At 40.2% G+C, this 18,419-nt stretch overlaps 1 protein-coding gene across 4 annotated transcripts in view; it reads left to right on the top strand.

The window, feature by feature from the left end:
* The window catches only part of TRPC4 (transient receptor potential cation channel subfamily C member 4), a 187,924-nt gene extending 181,019 nt beyond the window's left edge, over positions 1 to 6,905 (top strand). For all 4 annotated transcript variants that reach the window (XM_089511493.1, XM_089511485.1, XM_089511512.1 and 1 more), the window contains 3 exons: positions 958 to 999; positions 3,523 to 3,612; positions 5,676 to 6,905. In XM_089511493.1, coding sequence (XP_089367619.1) covers positions 958 to 999; positions 3,523 to 3,612; positions 5,676 to 6,395 — 852 coding nt within the window. In that variant the 3' untranslated portion in view covers positions 6,396 to 6,905. The remainder of the gene's footprint in view (positions 1 to 957; positions 1,000 to 3,522; positions 3,613 to 5,675) is intronic.
* Positions 6,906 to 18,419: the final 11,514 nt, after the last annotated feature.

Raw genomic sequence — 18,419 nt, forward strand, 5'->3', positions numbered from 1 at the left:
TTTGTCTGACTTAAGCCCCACTGAGAAAAATTAATTCCTCACACGGTGAGTGAAAGCAGGGATGGGTATAGCATCTCATCACTTCACCAACATCCTACTTGGCCTTTGTGAATTGGAGTCAAATGTCTGTAAATGAGGACTGCGGTCAAAATTTGTGGAATTAACTTATTTGGCTTTGTTCCAAATTCAAATTGCATACCTGTGGAGGGGTTCTGTGTTTAAAGAAAGAGTATTTTGTGTCCATTGTGCATTCATGCATGCTTGTATCTGTACTTGAATTACGTGTTTAAGAAAGGAAAACCTGACTTCTCTGCCACTGACTTGCTGATTGGGATTAATCACAGCATTGGATCTTTACTCTCAACATTCATTGCAACTAGCTCCTGTAATCTGCCATTAGCAACAACAACCAAAAAAAGTGCTTCAGTTTCTGAGGACAGTCTGAGCCCTTCTCAAAATGCATTGGTCCTTGCAGCAAGTGCCCCCAACTATTATTTTGTGATGGGATTCTTCCTTATGTTATTATTTTTGCAGCGCTCTCTGTGTCCAGGCTACCATTTTGCAATTGGCTCCAGATGACTGATTTGTGGCCTCTGGGTTGTTGTTTTTTTTAAGGAATAAGAATGTCAAATATTGCTGAGGTATTAAAATCAATATGGATTTTAAAAGAGAAATCCATGAGCAGAAGCCTAGATTCCTGTCTAGTTCATGAGTAATACTTTCCTGGAAAAATTATATTGACTTCACATTATGATGCAGGGGTATTCACATTCCTCATTTTCTTGATAGATGACATTAAATTCAGAGGCTGAATTTAGTGGACAATTTTGCCTGCATGTGACATGTGTGCTGTTCAGGGGTAGGTAGGTGTGTGTGTGTGTGTGTGTGTGTGTGTGTGTGTGTGTGTGTTAAAAATAGCATTCTAGCTAGTTTATTTAACATGTTCTCCATTTTCAGAGACGTGCTGCTGATAATTTGAGAAGGCACCATCAGTATCAGGTAACCAATCTCTAGCTTAACTCTTTCAAATGTGACATTAAAAACCTCCCTTGAGACATTTTTGCGCTGTTTTTGGCATACATGAATGATGTTAATGCAGGAGGAAATGTACAGGTTACCCTAGTTTCGCCCAACCTTTCACCTTTCCATTGTGTTAAGACTACTGTTCTGTCATCTGCATCTAGCATTGCCAATGGGATAAACAAAAATCAGGGTGTTCAAGTTGCACGTTTAAACTGAGTATCAGAAAGAAAAATTGGAATTGTAGGAAAAGCTGGACAGGAGTATCAGATGCCCAGAAAAGTCCTGATCTTCACTGTGGCTGCAGTACAGTACTCTACATTTGTACTTAGGTGAAAGATCTGTTGGATTCAGTGGTGGGATACACAGTCCCCACTTTCATTTTCTGCTGTCCTTGTGAATTAGGGTAACACAAGAATGTGATTGGTTCAGTCAGTCTATTGGTTGAGTAGGAATTTGAACCTGGGTATCCCATTGGGTTCATCAGCTGCATCCCGCTTCCTGTGATTTCAAGGGCAAAACCTGAGATCAACATCCTTGTGATGTTACAGAGGTGGGGCAAGTAACGTTTGCCAGGTGATCTGGAACTGCTCCTGGGACAACTGGTTTTGGACACAGGTATTGGGAGAATCTGGGTAAACAGGGTAAACATTTGGGTAAAATCCAGCTAACCAGGTAATAGGGTAATCTAGAGTCAGGGGAGGAAGTCAAAGCATTTTTGGTGCTAGACATGCAGGAAAATATGCCTAGTAACTGCAGTAGCTTCCCATCAGATTTTGGCTTTAGCTATAACATATGACACATGAGGAGTTGGGAGGGGGAGGGAGCTATGTTGTTGCTATAATTGGGACTTGCAGATAGGGTTGCCATAATTCTCTACTAAAAACCGGGACAAAATGTAGACCAAAATGTAGACCAAAATATAGGACAATTGTAGTATAAAATTTAGCCCAAAATGTAGAACATTTAAGGAAAATGGAGGACCTTAAATGTCCTACATTTTGGTCTAAATTTTATCCTATAATTGTCCTATATTTTGGTCTAAATTTTGTCCTAAATTTTGTCCCGGTTTTAGTAGAGAATTATGGCAACTGACTTTCTGCCAGCACTTGGGGAGCTCCATCAAGCCCTGTGCCAATATTACCCGGTGATGTTGTCATGCAACAAGGAGGTCCCCAAGTCATGAACCTGGTGCTTTACTCCTGGTATTACTCTAAATGACATGAAGGGCCCACATGCATTCACCCACAGATGCTCTCTCTAGTACTCTCTTCTTCCGCCTGGCTTCTTGGTGGACTACCATTGAACAAGCTCAACAAGGATGTGAACACCTTTACACTGAGCCAGAGTGTCATGGCACAGTGGGGAATGCACAGAGATGGTTGTAAAAGTTTTGAAGCCACTTCATGTGATAAGGTCAAATGTTCTATTCCAATGCTGCCTGCTGCTGAGATTTGTCTCATAGTTTAGAGAGGCACAGGTACTCAGATACCTGGCAACTTTCCATCTCCCCAATGAAGTAGCTGAGGAAGGCTCATGCAACCTGCCCACTCAAGGCAGTTCTAAGGAATAGTCCTGCAGCTCCCTCCCAATCCATTAGTTCTTTTTGTAAAAGCTCCAAGCACCGATCTTAGCTAACCAGCCAAATCGAGAGGAATGACCGTAATGAGAAAGGGGCAAAGTGGAAGTCAGAGCTGGTAGCTACAGCCTTCTGGGCCTTTATTTGGAACAAAAACTTCTACTACTACTACTATTCCTCTGATAAGGGGAGATAGCCTTTTAGATAGCCTTTCTATCAGGCAGTAACAACAGACACCTTGTGGTTCCAGTTCAGCTCAGCTTCCTATCAGTCAACCAGCATTGTTGCTGATCCCACAATTATCACCTTTGCTATTTCATGCTAGTAGTACTTCTGCTGCTTTCTCCCAACTGTGACATAGCCAAAGGGCCACACTATCTCTTTCTGCCTGGTATGAAAAACAACAGTGGTTGTGTCACACAATTCCCTCAGCTACAGACTCCTACACAAAAGTCAAATCATAGATCAACGACTGAGCCGAGATTTATAAAGAGAGACAAAATTTTTGCTGCTGTAAGGAGGGATTGAAGAAGCTCTTTGCTGATGTTTGCGTGCAATTGTGAGTCAGTAGACAAAGCAAATGTGATGGCCCTTTAGTTCAATTCAAAATCCAGACCCTGTTCAAAATTAGTTTTATAGAAATAAGAACTTTATGTATAATGTATTCTTGCCCCATCTAAAGATAAGCTTCTCTGCATCCCAAATCTTCTGCCCCACTATACCTTTCGGTTTCTTTGTGCTTGAATCTGGTTCCCAAACAATTCACCAGCTGACAATCACACCACAAGTTTGTTTGTTTTTTAAAAGAAATCTATTTTAACAGTGGCATAATATAAAGCCAAAGTAAATGTAATTTCTAGTTTGTCAGGTGCAAGTCACTACAGCTAGGAGTACTGACAAACTGGACTGTTCTTATCTTTCAGGAGGTCATGAGAAATCTGGTTAAGAGATATGTGGCAGCAATGATAAGAGATGCTAAAACTGAAGAGGGTTTGACTGAAGAGAATTTTAAGGTAATTGCTCTCATATTGAATGGATTAGTAACAGTGGGTTGGAATACCACAGAGCTTCAGATTGAAAGGAATAATCTAAAGAACTGAGAACTGCTGTGTGAACACCTTTATACTTGAAAGCAAGCATTTGAATGCAAGTAGATATGATTTTAAAAGATATCCAGATTATTTTAATGGATTCAGAGACAAAACTACTTCAGGGGGGAAAAGAAAGAAAAATCTGAAGAATCCAAATGATACTCAGGTTTCCTACAAATAGCATAGAAGACAATGTTTTCTCTTTCAGAAGCTCCACCAAAATGAATTGGAATTGTCCAGCAGCAGTGTAGTGTTTCTCCTGCCAATTCAGGAGAATTTTCTAGAAGATATGGCACCATAGATCAGATCGGTTCATTACTTCCCTACATTACAAAACCACTCTCTAGTGATATTTTCTTCTTTATTCCACTTAACCTCACCTAATCCAGTTCTCACACATATTACCTGCCACCTATAGATCATTGTCCAAGTGAGATTTAGAAAGAAAATTGATGCCCACTCACTGCATGATGTCATTTTAACAACATTATAGGTGGCATTTCTATAACTACATGGAACAGCAGCCTCCAGCTTTGTAGTGCGATGGATATTGCCACCTCATCTCATCTCTTCTTACATTCATATGGGAAGCTTTCTCAGTTGTGACAAAATAGTAGAATTCATAATAATTCTGAAAGTTGTGATGTAAGGTTGCATATTCCTCCCTTTAATTATTTCCTGTGTTATAATTCTCAGAATGGGATGATGATGATGATGATGATGATGATGATGATGATGATGATGATGATGCACCCCTTTCTCAAAACTGGAATGCAGAGTGGCTCATAATATTAAAAAGCAATACAATTAAAAGCATACAAAAATGGAACATTAAATTAGAATTAAATTATTCCAATATTAAAGCAAGTTGCATGTTAAAAGAATAAAATGCAATTAAAAAGATAAAAATGTTAAAAATACTTTAAAACAATACAACACCACAACATCCCATGCTTTAAAAACTTTCTGTTCTTAGGACCTGGCCAGCAGTAACTTGAGTACCATATTAATGCAGACACTTACGAGTGGGACAAGGCTTTGAAATTTGTCCTCAGCCAGTTTTTTGTTATTACAAACACAAGCAAGAATACAGTGAACCCTTGGTATCCACTGGGGAAAGTGTTCCCAACCTTTTTGACTTGCAGAGCCTTTATTTCTATGGCGGAGTCTCTAAGAGGCCTAGCCTATGTCTTACAAGTTAATGGTGTATAGGAGTCTATATAAGAATATATTCTTATTCTTTAATTTCATTCAATTTTTATTTCTTTCATTTTCCTGGAGTGGGCATGGAGCATCTAGGATGTTCACATGGAGCCTAAGGGCTCTTTGGAGCACAAGTTGGGAACCCCTACAGTGGTGTTTGTTTCCAGGACCCTCCTCCCCCCATATATACCAAAAGCCCTGAATGCTCAAGTCCTATTAAATACAATGGCAAGGAAAATGGTGCCTCTGATATAAAATGGCAAAATAAAGATTTGTTTTTGGGAATTTATATATTTTTGAATATTTTCAAGCCATGGAAATTTGAATCTGTGGATAACGAATCCATGGATACGAAGGGCCAACAGTACATTTCCAATACCCAGTGTTGCTGAGGGCTGTCATTCTTATGCATCTCTCATCAGTTCTGTGGACAACATTTGACAAAACTGAACATGGATAAATAGAGACCTGGAGCGTCTTTCACCGACTGAACTTTTATGAGATTGTCTTTAACAAGTGCAGGCAACAACCATGTCATCCCGAATCACATGTTTCCACTTTCCATAGCTGAAAAATATTTAGTCACAGATATTAAGATACAGGGTAATTCAAAAAGAATGGTGCAAAACCAAGTAAGAACAGGTTTCCTTTTGCACCATTTCTTTTGAATGGCAGTGTTACGCTTATTCAACACACATGGTTCTTTAAAACCAGATCCTTTCCTGTTTAGTGTTACCATTTTCTAAGTTGTAACTATCGCTCATTTTATTCTAATTCTTTAGGAGTTAAAGCAAGACATTTCTAGTTTTCGCTTTGAAGTCCTAGGACTGTTAAAAGGAAACAAACTGCCTAATTTGCCGTCTTCAAAAAACAGCCGAGAATCTTCTTCCTTGCCAGAATCTGATGAGGGAAGTGAAAATGGAGGAAATGAGAAGGTTAAAAAGAAACCCCTTAGCCTCTTTGACTTAACTACAATGATTCACCCAAGAGCGGTGGCAAGAGCCTCTGGAGCCCACAGTCAAAGCAATGGGTCAGCCGTGAGGGCACCAGAAGCTACCAAAGAAAAGCAAAGGAAAGTGAACTTTGTGACTGATGGAAAGAAGTTTGGGTTCTTCCACAGACAGTCCAAAAACAGCTCTACTGAGCACAGTACAAAAAAAATCTACTCCATTTCTGAAGAAGTTTCCCGGCAGCAAGCAGAGGAGCAGAGCGAGAAAGTCACTGAAATGGGGGAGAAAACATTGGTCGTGAACTGTGAACTAAACATTCAGGATCTCAGTGAAAAGTACACAGTGGCCACTAAGAAGCAAGTTAAAAACAACACTCTGGAATCTGCCTTGGATGAGAAAGCTGCTCCTTCTGAAAGTAAGAAGGCTACCATTCAGGACTCTGATCTGCCTATACCAAAGGATTTGATGGACAATGAGCAGGATTTCAATAGTGACTCTGTTGTGAAACACGAGACAGTTGTTCAGGACAATTACTTGACAACAAGGTTGTGATGATAGCAGTCAGAGCTTATATACAAATCCGTATATTGCAGAGTAATTTAGAATGATGCTTAAAACTACCCCAGACAATGGGAAATTAAAGCATTCAGAACTGTTGGACAAGAACTTGTAACATAATTCTGTGAAGGAAAATAAATGGGAAAGCCTTCTGTTTTGTAGCCTGCTTCAGCTTTCACAATTTCTTTTACATTTTTTTATTCAATGGGAGCATCTTGTATTCTTGTACTGTTGCAATAACCCACAGAAACTTTTTAGCTATCTTTTTCAATTTGAAATAAATGCAATTTCTCTGTGATAGTTTAATGCCTATGGTAAATATTTTTCTATGCAAATAAATGTAGCTTAACAAAGGTGTGAGCCTTATGGACCTTTTTTTTAGGATTCCTAATTACATGGGCAGACATAAGAAGTATAAGTGTTTCCTGTCCAACAATGGCCTGTTACAGACTGCCAAAATAAAGCTGCTTTGGGTCTCTTTGGAGGTATGCTATTTAAATGATGCATGGGTCCTAAGAGTCCGGAGGTCGCGCCAAAGCCACACTCCATTCCTAAGCACTGGAGTGCAGCTTTGGTGCAGCTTCCGGATTCTTAGGATGCATGCATCATTTAAACAGCATACCTCCAAAGAGACCCGAAGCAGCTTTATTTTGGCAGTCTGTAACAGGCCAATATTTAAGTAGTTAGAATTTTTATTTAAGTTACAAATAAAACTGAAACAAAGGTCAAATTAATTTATTGAAAGGGGTTAGTATTTGTAATTTACAGATAATTATCTGTTGCTAATTCTGTTAGTATCCCCTATAAGATTTGACTATTTCTGTACATAATAAATATTGCAACTGAATTTCCTACATTTTTAATTATCCTCGTAGCAACAACAAAAAATGTAATTAGTTCTTTATTGGGAGTCACCTGGCCCCCAAATAACATTGCTCTTGTGCAATTTGTAACCTAGAAAAAATGTTTATTTTCCTACCTTTGCATACATCTCTCTGTGGAATGAATGAAAGGATTAAACTTTTTAAACCTTCCCTGCTTGTTCTTCTAGAAGTAGTTCTGACTCTCCAAGGGCAGTTTATAAACCTGGATTAACTGATCACAAACCAAGATTAATACAGATTGCATTCTTGAGCGGTGGCTCTATTCACTTCTATTTTCATAATTCCAGGGTATTTCAGTAACATTATTGGACTGCTTCAAAATATTCCCCTTGAAATACTAAAAAAAATTATGACAATCATGACAGATCTTCTAAAAATAAATCTTAACAGATCAGTCTCCTTACTGAGATGTATGTGGCCTCTTTTCTGACTGTTTGCACAATAAATATGTTGGGTTTGAATTGTATATTATCAATCTGAGAGTATTTTCATAAGTAATGAGTCATATACTGTTAGCTGGTTGTTGTTTTTTTAATTAAATTATCTATTTCTTTCTCACCTATGACTGGTGGTTTTCTATGTTACAAAAAGAGAGTAAGAATGAAACACATCCACATGTGAACATCCTCTCTAGTAAACCCTAGAGTTTATCTGTATTTCAACAAAGCATTTGATAAGGACCCCCATGATATATTTAGAAAAGTCATTAAATATGGAATTGAGATGGGATTCATAAATGGTTGGAAAACTATGCTCAAAGAGTTGTCTTCAATGGCTGCATTTCAAACTGGAAGAAAATCTCAAGTGGAATGTTTCAGGGTTTTCTTCTAGGGCCATTACTCTTCAACATTTTTATCAATGACTTAGATGAAAGGGTATCCTTATCAGGTCTGCAGATGACACAAAATTAGGTGGTTTATACATTGGAATTTAGAAACAGAATTCAAAAGTACTTAGATAAACTAGTAAACTGGGAAGAAATTAATAAAATGAAATGTAATGGATACAAACTCAAATTTTACATTTAGGCCACAAAACCCAAATGTACCAATATAGTATGTTGGAAACTTGGTTCAACTCATCAGTCCTACATGGGAAAAAGAGCTTGGAATTATTATTGATCATAAGTTGAATATAAGCCAGAGGTGTGATGCTGCAGCAAAAAAGGCAAATGCTACTTTAGTCTGCATTAATAAAAGCATAGCTTCCACACTGAGGGAAGTAATAGTCCCACTATATTCTATGACAGGCTTCATTTAGAATACTGTATTCAGTTCTGATCACATCATTTTAAGAAGGATATAGATAAGTTCTTGCAGGTTCAGAGAAGGGCAACAAGGATGATAAGAAAGTACAATACCATCCAAAATTCATGAAACAGTGATACCTTCATTGGACCAACCAAAATGCACATTATGCATGCTGCAAGCTGTCAAAGCTCCACTGGTTTCTTCATCAGGCAAAGGTATTTAAAAATCATGCAGGAGAAAGAAAGAAAGAAAGAAAGAAAAATTGACCATGTCACGTCTAGGCTTGCATTTTGTCAAGATGTGGTTGTTGTCCCCAGTTCAGATGGCTTGAAAGGGTATTCATGCAGGCGGGCCTCTCTGCATTCTGGCCATGTGGGTCCTGTAATATTCAGGCCAGGAAATCAACTTTAAATTCCATTAGCAAAACAAAAGGCTACTGCCTTTGAGATCCAGTTTGTCTCAGTTTTAAAGTTGATTTCCTGGACTGAATCTCCCAGTATCCACATGGCCAGAAGGAGGAGAAGACCACCTGCATGAATACCCTTCCATTCCATCTGAAGTAAGGACAGCAACCACAACATCTTAAAGTGTAGTCCTATCACTATCATTGTCATTTTTCTGTCTTTCTGTCTCCTGTATCATTTTACCCCCTTTGCCTGATGAAGAGGCCAGTGGAGCTTTGAAAACTTGCAACATGCACAGTTTGATTGTCCCAATAAAGGTATCACTGTTTTGTGGATTTTGGATGATACAGTACTTTGGAGTCTTTGGAGATTTTTAAGCAGAGGCTGGATGACCATCTATCAGGAATGATTTGATTGTGAGTTCCTGCATGGCAGGGGTTGGACTGAATGGCCCTTGTGGTCTCTTCCAACTCTATGGGTCTATATGGCCAACATCGGGATACCCCTGGGTATATTTTAAGAGAGCTGCTGGATCTTCATGGTCTGAATCACACCTTTCTCTCTCCCAGTCTCTCTCAGTGCTTGAAGCTTGAACCTTGAAGCATTGGAGGGTTTTGGCCAGAGCAAAAGGGCAAGGGAACAGCCTTCTACACTTAGTCACAAATGGGACTTACACATCCATAAGCTGAACTTATCCATGCCTATGTCTTGAACAAGAAGCAAGCTACTCTGTGTTAGCCTGGGCAGCCTCTATTAGACTATTACAGAGTTTCTCAGTCAGAGTTAGGGGTTCCACAAGAGGTTGGGAATGAAAAATAATAATACACTTTTCTTTTAGTTGCTGTTGTGTGCCTTCAAGTCCTTTCTGACTTATGGCAATCCTAAGTCTTGCCCAATGTCGCCCAAAGGGTTTCATGGCTGAGCTGGGAATGGAACCCTAGTATCCAGAGTCGTCGTCCAACTCTCAAACCACTACACCATTTTGGCTCTGAAAAAGTTTCACAAGAGATTGTGAGTAAAAAAGAATAATAAAATACTTTTCTTTTAACTGTAATACACACAATGAATTTTATGCAGAACTTCCCTGAAACCTGAAAATTATTTCAAAGGTTCTTCCAGGGTAAAAAGTTTGAGAAAGGCTGCTTGAATGCCACAGTCTCCCATTCTGCATCTCTTTCCCCACTCCAGCACCTTGTTTCCTGTTGATGTTCAAAGTGTGTGTGCAAGTGTGTACACATGTTCACGTCACCTGTCAACTTAAGGCAACCCCGTGAATTTCCTAAGGGTTTCTTAGGCAAGGGGTACTTAGAGGTGCCTTTGCCCGTTCCTTCCCATGAAATACAGACTATGGCACCTGATATTCATTAATGGTCTCCCATACAAGTACTAACCAAGGCTGACCATGCTTAACATCCAGGATCAGACAATATCTGACGTGTTTAGGCCATGATGTGTTAAAAAAAATAGTCTGATAAAATGAAAAATAAATCAGTAACTGAAAACAACAGTCTAGCCATCTTACCTAATTCTATGTCTACTCAGACGTTTCTGCAAATTCAGTGGTATGTACTCCCAGGTCAGTGGACATACAATTAATGGCCTTAAAATTTAATTAAAGTATTCCCTAATGAGGTACGTTGTTCATCCAGCCCAGGTTTCTATTTCTAAGAATGGTTAATCAGATGGAAGGTAGTGTTGGTTTTCTCCAATATCTGACACTAAGAGGTCCCTGAACGTAGAAGTTTCATCTAGCTGTCTTTCTGCTTCATGAAACACAGTGACTGCCCAGTCCGATAAGAGTGTTGGAAGAGACCTCAAGGGCCTCTGTCATTCAGGAGGACACCCCCAGAAGATGGCTATCCAGCCTCTGCTTAAAAACCTCCAAAGAAGGGAGACTCCATCACACTCTGAGGCAGCCTCTTCCACTGTCAGAAGGTTCTTCCTATTGTTAAGTTGGACATTCTTTTCCTGTAGCTTGAATCCATTGCTCCATGTCCGAGTCTTTGGAGCAGCAGAAAACAAGCTTGCTGGACTCTCAGTGTGACATCCTTTCAAATATTTAAACTGGGCTATTATGTCATCCCTTAACCTTCCCCTCCTCAGACTAAACATTCCCAGCTCCTTAATTCATTTCTCATAGGGCATTGTTTCCAGACCATATCCCATTTTGGTCATCCTCTTTGGACACATTCCAGCTTGTTCACATCCTTGAATTGTGGTGCCCAGAACTGGACACAGTATTCCAGGAGAGGACTGACAAAACAGAATGAAGAGGATCAAAGGCCAATGCAATTTTAGGCTGCATCAATAAAAGTATAGTGTCTGGGTCAAGGGAAGTAATAGTGCCACTCTATTCTGCTTTGGTCAGTCCTCACCTGGAATACTGTGCCCAGTTTTGGGCACCACAATTCAAAAAGGACATTGAGAAACTGGAGCGTGTCCAAAGGAGGGTGATTAAAATGGTGAAGGGTCTGGAAACCATGCCCTGTGAGGAATGACTTAGGGAGCTGGGGATGTTTACCCTGGAGAAGAGAAGGTTAAGAGGTGATATGATAGCCCTGTTTAAATATTTGAAGGAATGTCATATTGAGGAGGGAGCAACTTGTTTTCTGCTGCTCCAGAGACTAGGACCTGGAGCAATGAATGCAAGCTCCAGAAAATGAGATTCCAGCTCAACATTAGGAGGAACGTCCTGACAGCAAGGGCTGTTCAACAGTGGAACACACTCCCTCGGAGTGTAGTGGAGTCTCCTTCCTTGAACGTCTTCAAACAGAGGCTGGATGGCCATCTATCTTTGATTGTGATTTCCTGCATGGCAGGGGTTGGACTGGATGGTCCTTGTGGTCTCTTCCAACTCTACAATTCTATGATTCTATGAAAACAGAATAGAGTAGTACTCATTCTAGACACTATACACTCTTGATGCACTCTAGAATCGCACTGGCTTTTTTTTAGCTATTGCATCATACTGTTGACTCATGTTCTACTAAGACTCCTAGATCTCTTTCACATGTACTGTTGTCAAGCCAAGTGTTACTCATCCTATATCTGTGCATTTCATTTTTTCTGCATAATGTAGTATGATACATTTCTTCTTGTTGAAATTAATTTTGTTAGTTCTGGCCCAGCTGTCTAATCTGTTAAGATCATATTGAATTCTGATCCTGTCCTCTGGGACATTAGCCACCCCTCCTAATTTTATGTAATCTGCAAATTTGATAAGCATGCCCATTATTCCATCATCCAAATCATTTATAGAGATGTTGAAAAGCTCAAAACCCTGTGGCACCCTGCCAGTCGCTTTTCTCCAGGATTGAGAAGGAGCCATTGTTGAGCACCCTTTCGGTTTGGTCAGTCACTCAATTACAAAACCACCTAACAATAAATACCATTGTCTAATTCTTTTTTCCAAGGATAACATGGGGTATCTTGTTAAAGGTCTTACTGAAATCAAGATACTGTATATTCATAGCATTACCCTCATCTACCAAGCTTGTAACTCTATGCAAAAAGGGATAAGATTAGTCTGGCATGACTTGTTTTTGAGAAATGCATGTTAACTTTTAGTGATCAAAGCATTCCTTTCTAAGTGCTTACAGGCTGTCTGATTCATGATTTGCTCTAGAATCTTTCCTGGTATTTTTGTTGTCAGTCTGACTGGACAGTAATCATTTGAGCCCTCCTTATTTTCCTTTTTAAAGATTGAGCAATGTTTGCCCTCCTCCAGTCTGCTGGGACTTCTCCTGTTCTCCAAGAGTTCTGTAGCTGTAGCTCTGGGATTACTTTCTACCAGTTCTTTTAATGCAATTGGATGCAGTTCATCTTGCTCTAGAGACTTGAATCTACTGAGAGTAGCCAAGTTTTCCTGTACTACCTCTAAACCTCTTTATTTATTCTGTGCTGCATTTCACCTACTGCATCATCTTTGTCAGATTGACCAGCCTTTTCCTTTTGTGAGAAGACTGAGGCAAAGAAGGTGTTGAGTAATTCTGCCTTTTCTCTCTCCTCTGGTAGTATTTCACCATCTTCTCCATCCAGTGGCCTTACCATTTCCTTCTTCCTTTTGCTACAGATAAAAGCAAAATAGATAAATAAATAAACACCTTTTTGTTGTTTTTTTACCTCTCTAGCAAGCCTGAGTTTGTTGCACACTTTTCCTTTTCTAATTTTCTCCCTGTCTTGGCTATTCATTTAAATTTATCTTTGGTGATTAACCCTCTTTTCCATGTCTTGCACATGTCCCCTTTGAGTCTTAGCTCTGTTGAAAATTCTTTAGACATCCTACCTGATTTCTTTGGACATCTCGCATTTTTCTTCATCAGTGGAACTGTTTAAAATTGTGACTTCGATACATCACTTTTGAGAAACTCGCATCCATCCTGAACTCCCTTCTCTTTTAGTATTCCTGACCATGGGATCATGTCTGTATTTCCCTAAGAAGCTTATTGCATGCATGTTAATTCAGCTTACTTCTATCCGGTTTAAAATTTAATTTGGCTGGTATCCTGATGTTATCAGATGGTTTCTACCGTTGAATTTGCCTCCTGAATGCAGCCCGGGTCCAATCCTGCTTCCAAAGCCACTCTGTAGGCCATTTTCTTAACTTGGAAAATTCTCAGATCTGAAAAGAGCCACAAGTAGCAGCTCTGGAAGCAGGGATGGACCCAAGCTGTATTTGGGTGGTAAATTCAGCAGTAAAAACCATCTGATAATATCAGGATGCCACCCAAATTAAATGTTAAACTGGACAGAGGTAAAATGAATTAACATGCATGTGATAAGCCAGTACGTTTACTGAAATCAGCTTTCCTAAAGTCTAGACTGTTTGTCTGGCTATGCTTGGCTTCCCCTTTCTGCTGTATAACAAGCAGAACATGGCAGAACATGGTCACTCTCACCTAAGGATCCTGCCAATTCCACCCCATTAACCAGATGGTCACTGTTGGTTAGGAGCAGATCTAAAACAGCTGATCCCCTGGTTGTCTCTTCCACCTTCTGGACAGGGAAATTGTCTGCAATAGAAGTATTAGTTGGCCCTTAAATTTTTGGCAAAGTTTGACTTTCAACAAATATCAGAATACAGTGGGGCCTCCGCATATGCGGACTTTTTATAAGTGGCTTTGAGCGTACGCGCTCAAGCCGCTGGGCGCGCACGGGGCTGAAGGGGCGGCGCGTCCCATTCAGTTGAATGGGCGCGCCCGCCCGTTGCGCCCGGCGCGCACCCATTGTGCCCCGCGCACCTCCGCACCACCATGCACGAGCCCCATTGTTTACAATGGGGCTCGAGCATAGGCAGAAATCGCCATACGCGGCGGGATCCAGAACGGATCCCCCACGTATGGCGAGGTTCCACTGTACCTGAAATCTCCCACTACTCTCATGTTTTCTTTCGTTTTTCAGTCAGTGAGACCACATCCCTTTTTGGCTACTGAATGGCTACTAATGGATAGCCTTTTAAACTCAAGGAATCCTAATTTACCAGAGGAGGTTACAAGGGAGTGAAATAGCATATGAATCAGGAACATAATTCACCTGGTGCACACATTATGAGATACACTGAACATTTTGATACCAAATTATTTCTTCCTTATTCCATTGGAAAAAAACAAAGAAGCACCTTATTGGGCAAAATTAACCTTTTAACACTAGGTTACATTGCAAGATTTCTTTGCTTGAATACTGCAGGGTGACTAGAATAGTCCTGAACCTACTACCTTTTCAAAATACAATGAGAATATAAAGCAGGACTCGAAACCCAAATCTGAGTGGAAATAACAGGTGTTGGCGTGTTTTTGTCCAAATAATGAGCCATTCCATATTCAGGAAGTTTCCCAAAGGATACACCTGCTGAGCAACATTGCAAGGTATGCTGGTCAAGTTTTGTTGCACCCCAGGTAACCACGTGAGTCAACTTAGTGGGAGGAAGCAAAAGAGTATGGCTTATTCTTTTCCACCTCCAGAAAAATGGGCCTGGTTCATTCATTCGCCACCCTGGAGCTAGAGGCATAATATTCCATTATTATTCACACAGTGGAAAGGATGAAAAGTGCAAAGAACAGTCCTTCCAATAAAAAGCATTAACTTGAAACACAGTGGCATTTTGATATAACTGAAAAGCATTTTTCCATTAGAGGGGCTGTAATTGCTACAGAATTATTTTTTTAAAATAACCTTCTCTCCTCCACCACAGGAGTATAACATTAGTCTTTTAAAAATACATTGTTAAAAACATATTTCATTAGCATGGAGCCACACTGTACTTTCAGAGATGTATGATCTTGGCAGGGGGTACAACACTTGTATGGGAGGGAGGGGAATGGAACTGAAATTCTGATAATAAATATCATAAACTCTCAGTTTAAGCCATTTTGACATCCAATACAAGCTGAGGTTTATATAAAAAAATACCTGCCTTCTTCAATCTTAGATAAGAAAAAACAGATTATTGTGTCATATTGGGATTGCTGGCACTGGGGACGGAAAGACTGGAGGGGAGATATAAGTATTACATCCCCTTCTCTCCCCTTGATAATATTTATTATATTTTGTATACAATAATAGATAGTATTTATTGAAGCTACTCGAAAACTAGGCCCAATTCAAGAGGTGTATAAGAATGCTTAGAGCCAGTGTGACGTGATGGTTTCAGAGCTGGACTACAACTCTTGAGATTAGGGTTCAAATTCCAGCTCAGCCATGAAACTCAGTGGGTAAACTTGGGCAAATCATATGCTCTTGTTACCTAAATTGCAGCAGGTGCTAGGGGGGCACCGCAAATTTCATTCAATGGGGAAATTAATTTAGTTCAATGGAAGTGCCAAGGTATAATAATAATAATAATAATAATAATAATAATTTATTTATGTTTCCCTGCCTCTCCCAATGGATCGAAGCGGGGTTACAGACTACTTGAAATTGTACAAAACATACAATACAATTCATACACATGTAAACCATTAAAACCATTAATTCTTTAAAAACATCAACAATTAACAATTAATAAATTCAACAGACATAAAGCGGCAGAAAATTCTTGGTCATGTCATATCAGGTATGTTCAACAGAAAAGTTCAGTTTTAACTGCCTTTCTGAATGACTCCAGGGAGGTTATCAAGCGAATCTCCTCTGGGAGGCTATTCCTCAATCTCGGAGCCGCTGTAGTAAAGGCCCTTTGCAAGGTTGACACATATTTAGTAGATGTTGTTTCCATTAAGTTCTTTCCTGATGTTCTGAGGGTGTGGGGCGGATTATATAGGGAGATGCAAGTAACCTGGGCCTAAGCCATATAGGGCTTTAAAGGTAATAACCAACACCTTGTACTGTGCCCGGAAGCGAATGGGAAGCCTATAAAGATCTTTCAAGATAGGTGTTATATGGGCAAACCTAGATGAACCAGTGACCAATCTGGCTGCCTTATTTTGTACTAACTGAAGCTTCCGAACTTGGTTCAAGGGTAGCCCCATGTAGAGTGCATTACAGAAATCTAACCAAGAGATTACCAGAGCATGTACCACAGTTTCAAGGTCCCTTCAGTCTAGGTAGGGTCGCAGTTGGCGTATCAACCAAAGTTGATAGCAAGTACTTCTGGCCGTCGCATCTACCTGAGATGTCAATTGCAGGGACGAGTCCAGAAGTACTCCTAGACTGCGAATTTCGTCCTTCAGGGGAAGTGTGACCCCGTCCAGGACAGGTTGACAAATTTCCTTCCTTACACCTGAGGGAGCTATCACAAGTACTTCCGTTTTCTCTGGATTCAATCTGAGTCTGTTTTCCCTCATCCAGCCCATTACTGACTCCAGCCAGGCATTCAGAGGGGAGATGCCATCCTTCGACACTGTATCAGTCAGAGACATAGAGAAACATATTTGGGTGTCATCAGCATACTGATAACACCACGCCCTATATCTCCGGATGATCTCTCATGTATATAACATCTGGCTGGGATCTTTCATACCTATGTGTAACAGGTATGCATTAGCATTGCCATAAGCTGGAAATGACTTGAAGGCAAACAACAACAACAAATGGAGAAACTGGAACATTATTTGTACTTCTTGTGCAGAATAAATTAATATAATCCTGAGTCCATTGGTTGCACTGATAATCTCACAAAGCATGTCGTCTTCTGAGTCTACCATTTTTGTCATCAGCCTGCATTCTGAGTACAGGTAAGAACCTCAGCTCTGACATGTGAAGAATGACATGGACAAACAGATCTTTCTTCTTCTCCTCCCAATCATTAATACCACAGGACTTCCTCCTGGCTCATAGTGGGGTTTCCGGCTTGATATGTTGAAACCTTCTGGAAATCTTTGGATTTGTTCTTTCTCTTTCATTTCCTGTAGTGAAGGCCAGAGACAGGTAATGCAATATACCACAAGCAGGGTTGCCAGAGTAAAAATTGGAGAAAGCTTGTGGTTGTGTGGAAGAGGGATTTTCAGCAGGTGTTGTAAGGTGTGCAACCAGGCAAAAAGCAACACCTACTAAAATCCTCTCTTCTGCACAGCCATTGGTGCAGGAGCCAGTCTCCATTTTCACAACGGAAACTCTAACCACAAGGTACTTTTGTTATATGCAGTGGTATAACTAGGAGGTGCAGCCCACACTGGATGATAACTCAAAAGAGAGCTCACACCCAGGTGGGCCCTCCTTCCACTGTGGGGTAAGAAGGGCAAGTACACCCCTCCTAGCTTCACTATAATGGTGGCTTCCTCCTGGGGAGGAGGCAACTGCCGTAGCGGAAGAAAAGGACAAGCACACCCTTTTGTCTGCCACCATGTCTGTCTTTATTCTATACTTTAGCATAGGACGACATGACTCAGTGGAAAAGACTGGAAACAGTGGAAGGCCGCACTTATTTAGTACCAATTATCATATACAACAAAGTGTCAATTTCTAGGGAAAGTGTCCATTTTAGTAGCTCCTCCAAACACATTCTACCACCATATCAATGTGCATGAGAGTTTGAAAGAAGTCCCATCCCCACATAACAAAGGCACAGTTGTCGTCTCCTTTTTTCTTGTTACATGCCTTCAGGTCCCCTCTGATGTATGGCAACTCTTGTCATGGGCTTTTTTTGTCAAGATTTATTCACAAGCTACTTCTAAGAGGGTGACTTGTCCAAGGTCACTTTACAAATAGCAAATAGCAATCAATCAATCAATAAAGGGGGGGAGTTCATCTGGGAAGGCTGCAGCAGAGAGCAGGTACTGCTTAGACCTCTTCCACTAAATCTCATATGGCTTGCAAATAGCCAACAGCACCCCATCATAACAGCATTTGGAAGAATTAAAGTAAGTCATGTCCTTTCTAATTCCATATTAAAATAAAGTTCAAATTTGGCAGCAGCTATGAGTCTCTTCCTACTTACCTTTTGATATCACCATGTTACTTTCCTTGAAATTTTATCACAGGTTGCAATGATTTTTGTGGCTTGCACTTCACTAGGAACATCTGAGGCAGAGGGCATGGTCTTAGACC

This window comes from Sceloporus occidentalis, unplaced genomic scaffold (genome assembly GCF_023333645.1).
Source record: "Sceloporus occidentalis isolate IW3139 unplaced genomic scaffold, rSceOcc1.0.p SCAF_1, whole genome shotgun sequence".
Classification (NCBI taxonomy): Eukaryota; Metazoa; Chordata; class Lepidosauria; order Squamata; family Phrynosomatidae; genus Sceloporus; species Sceloporus occidentalis.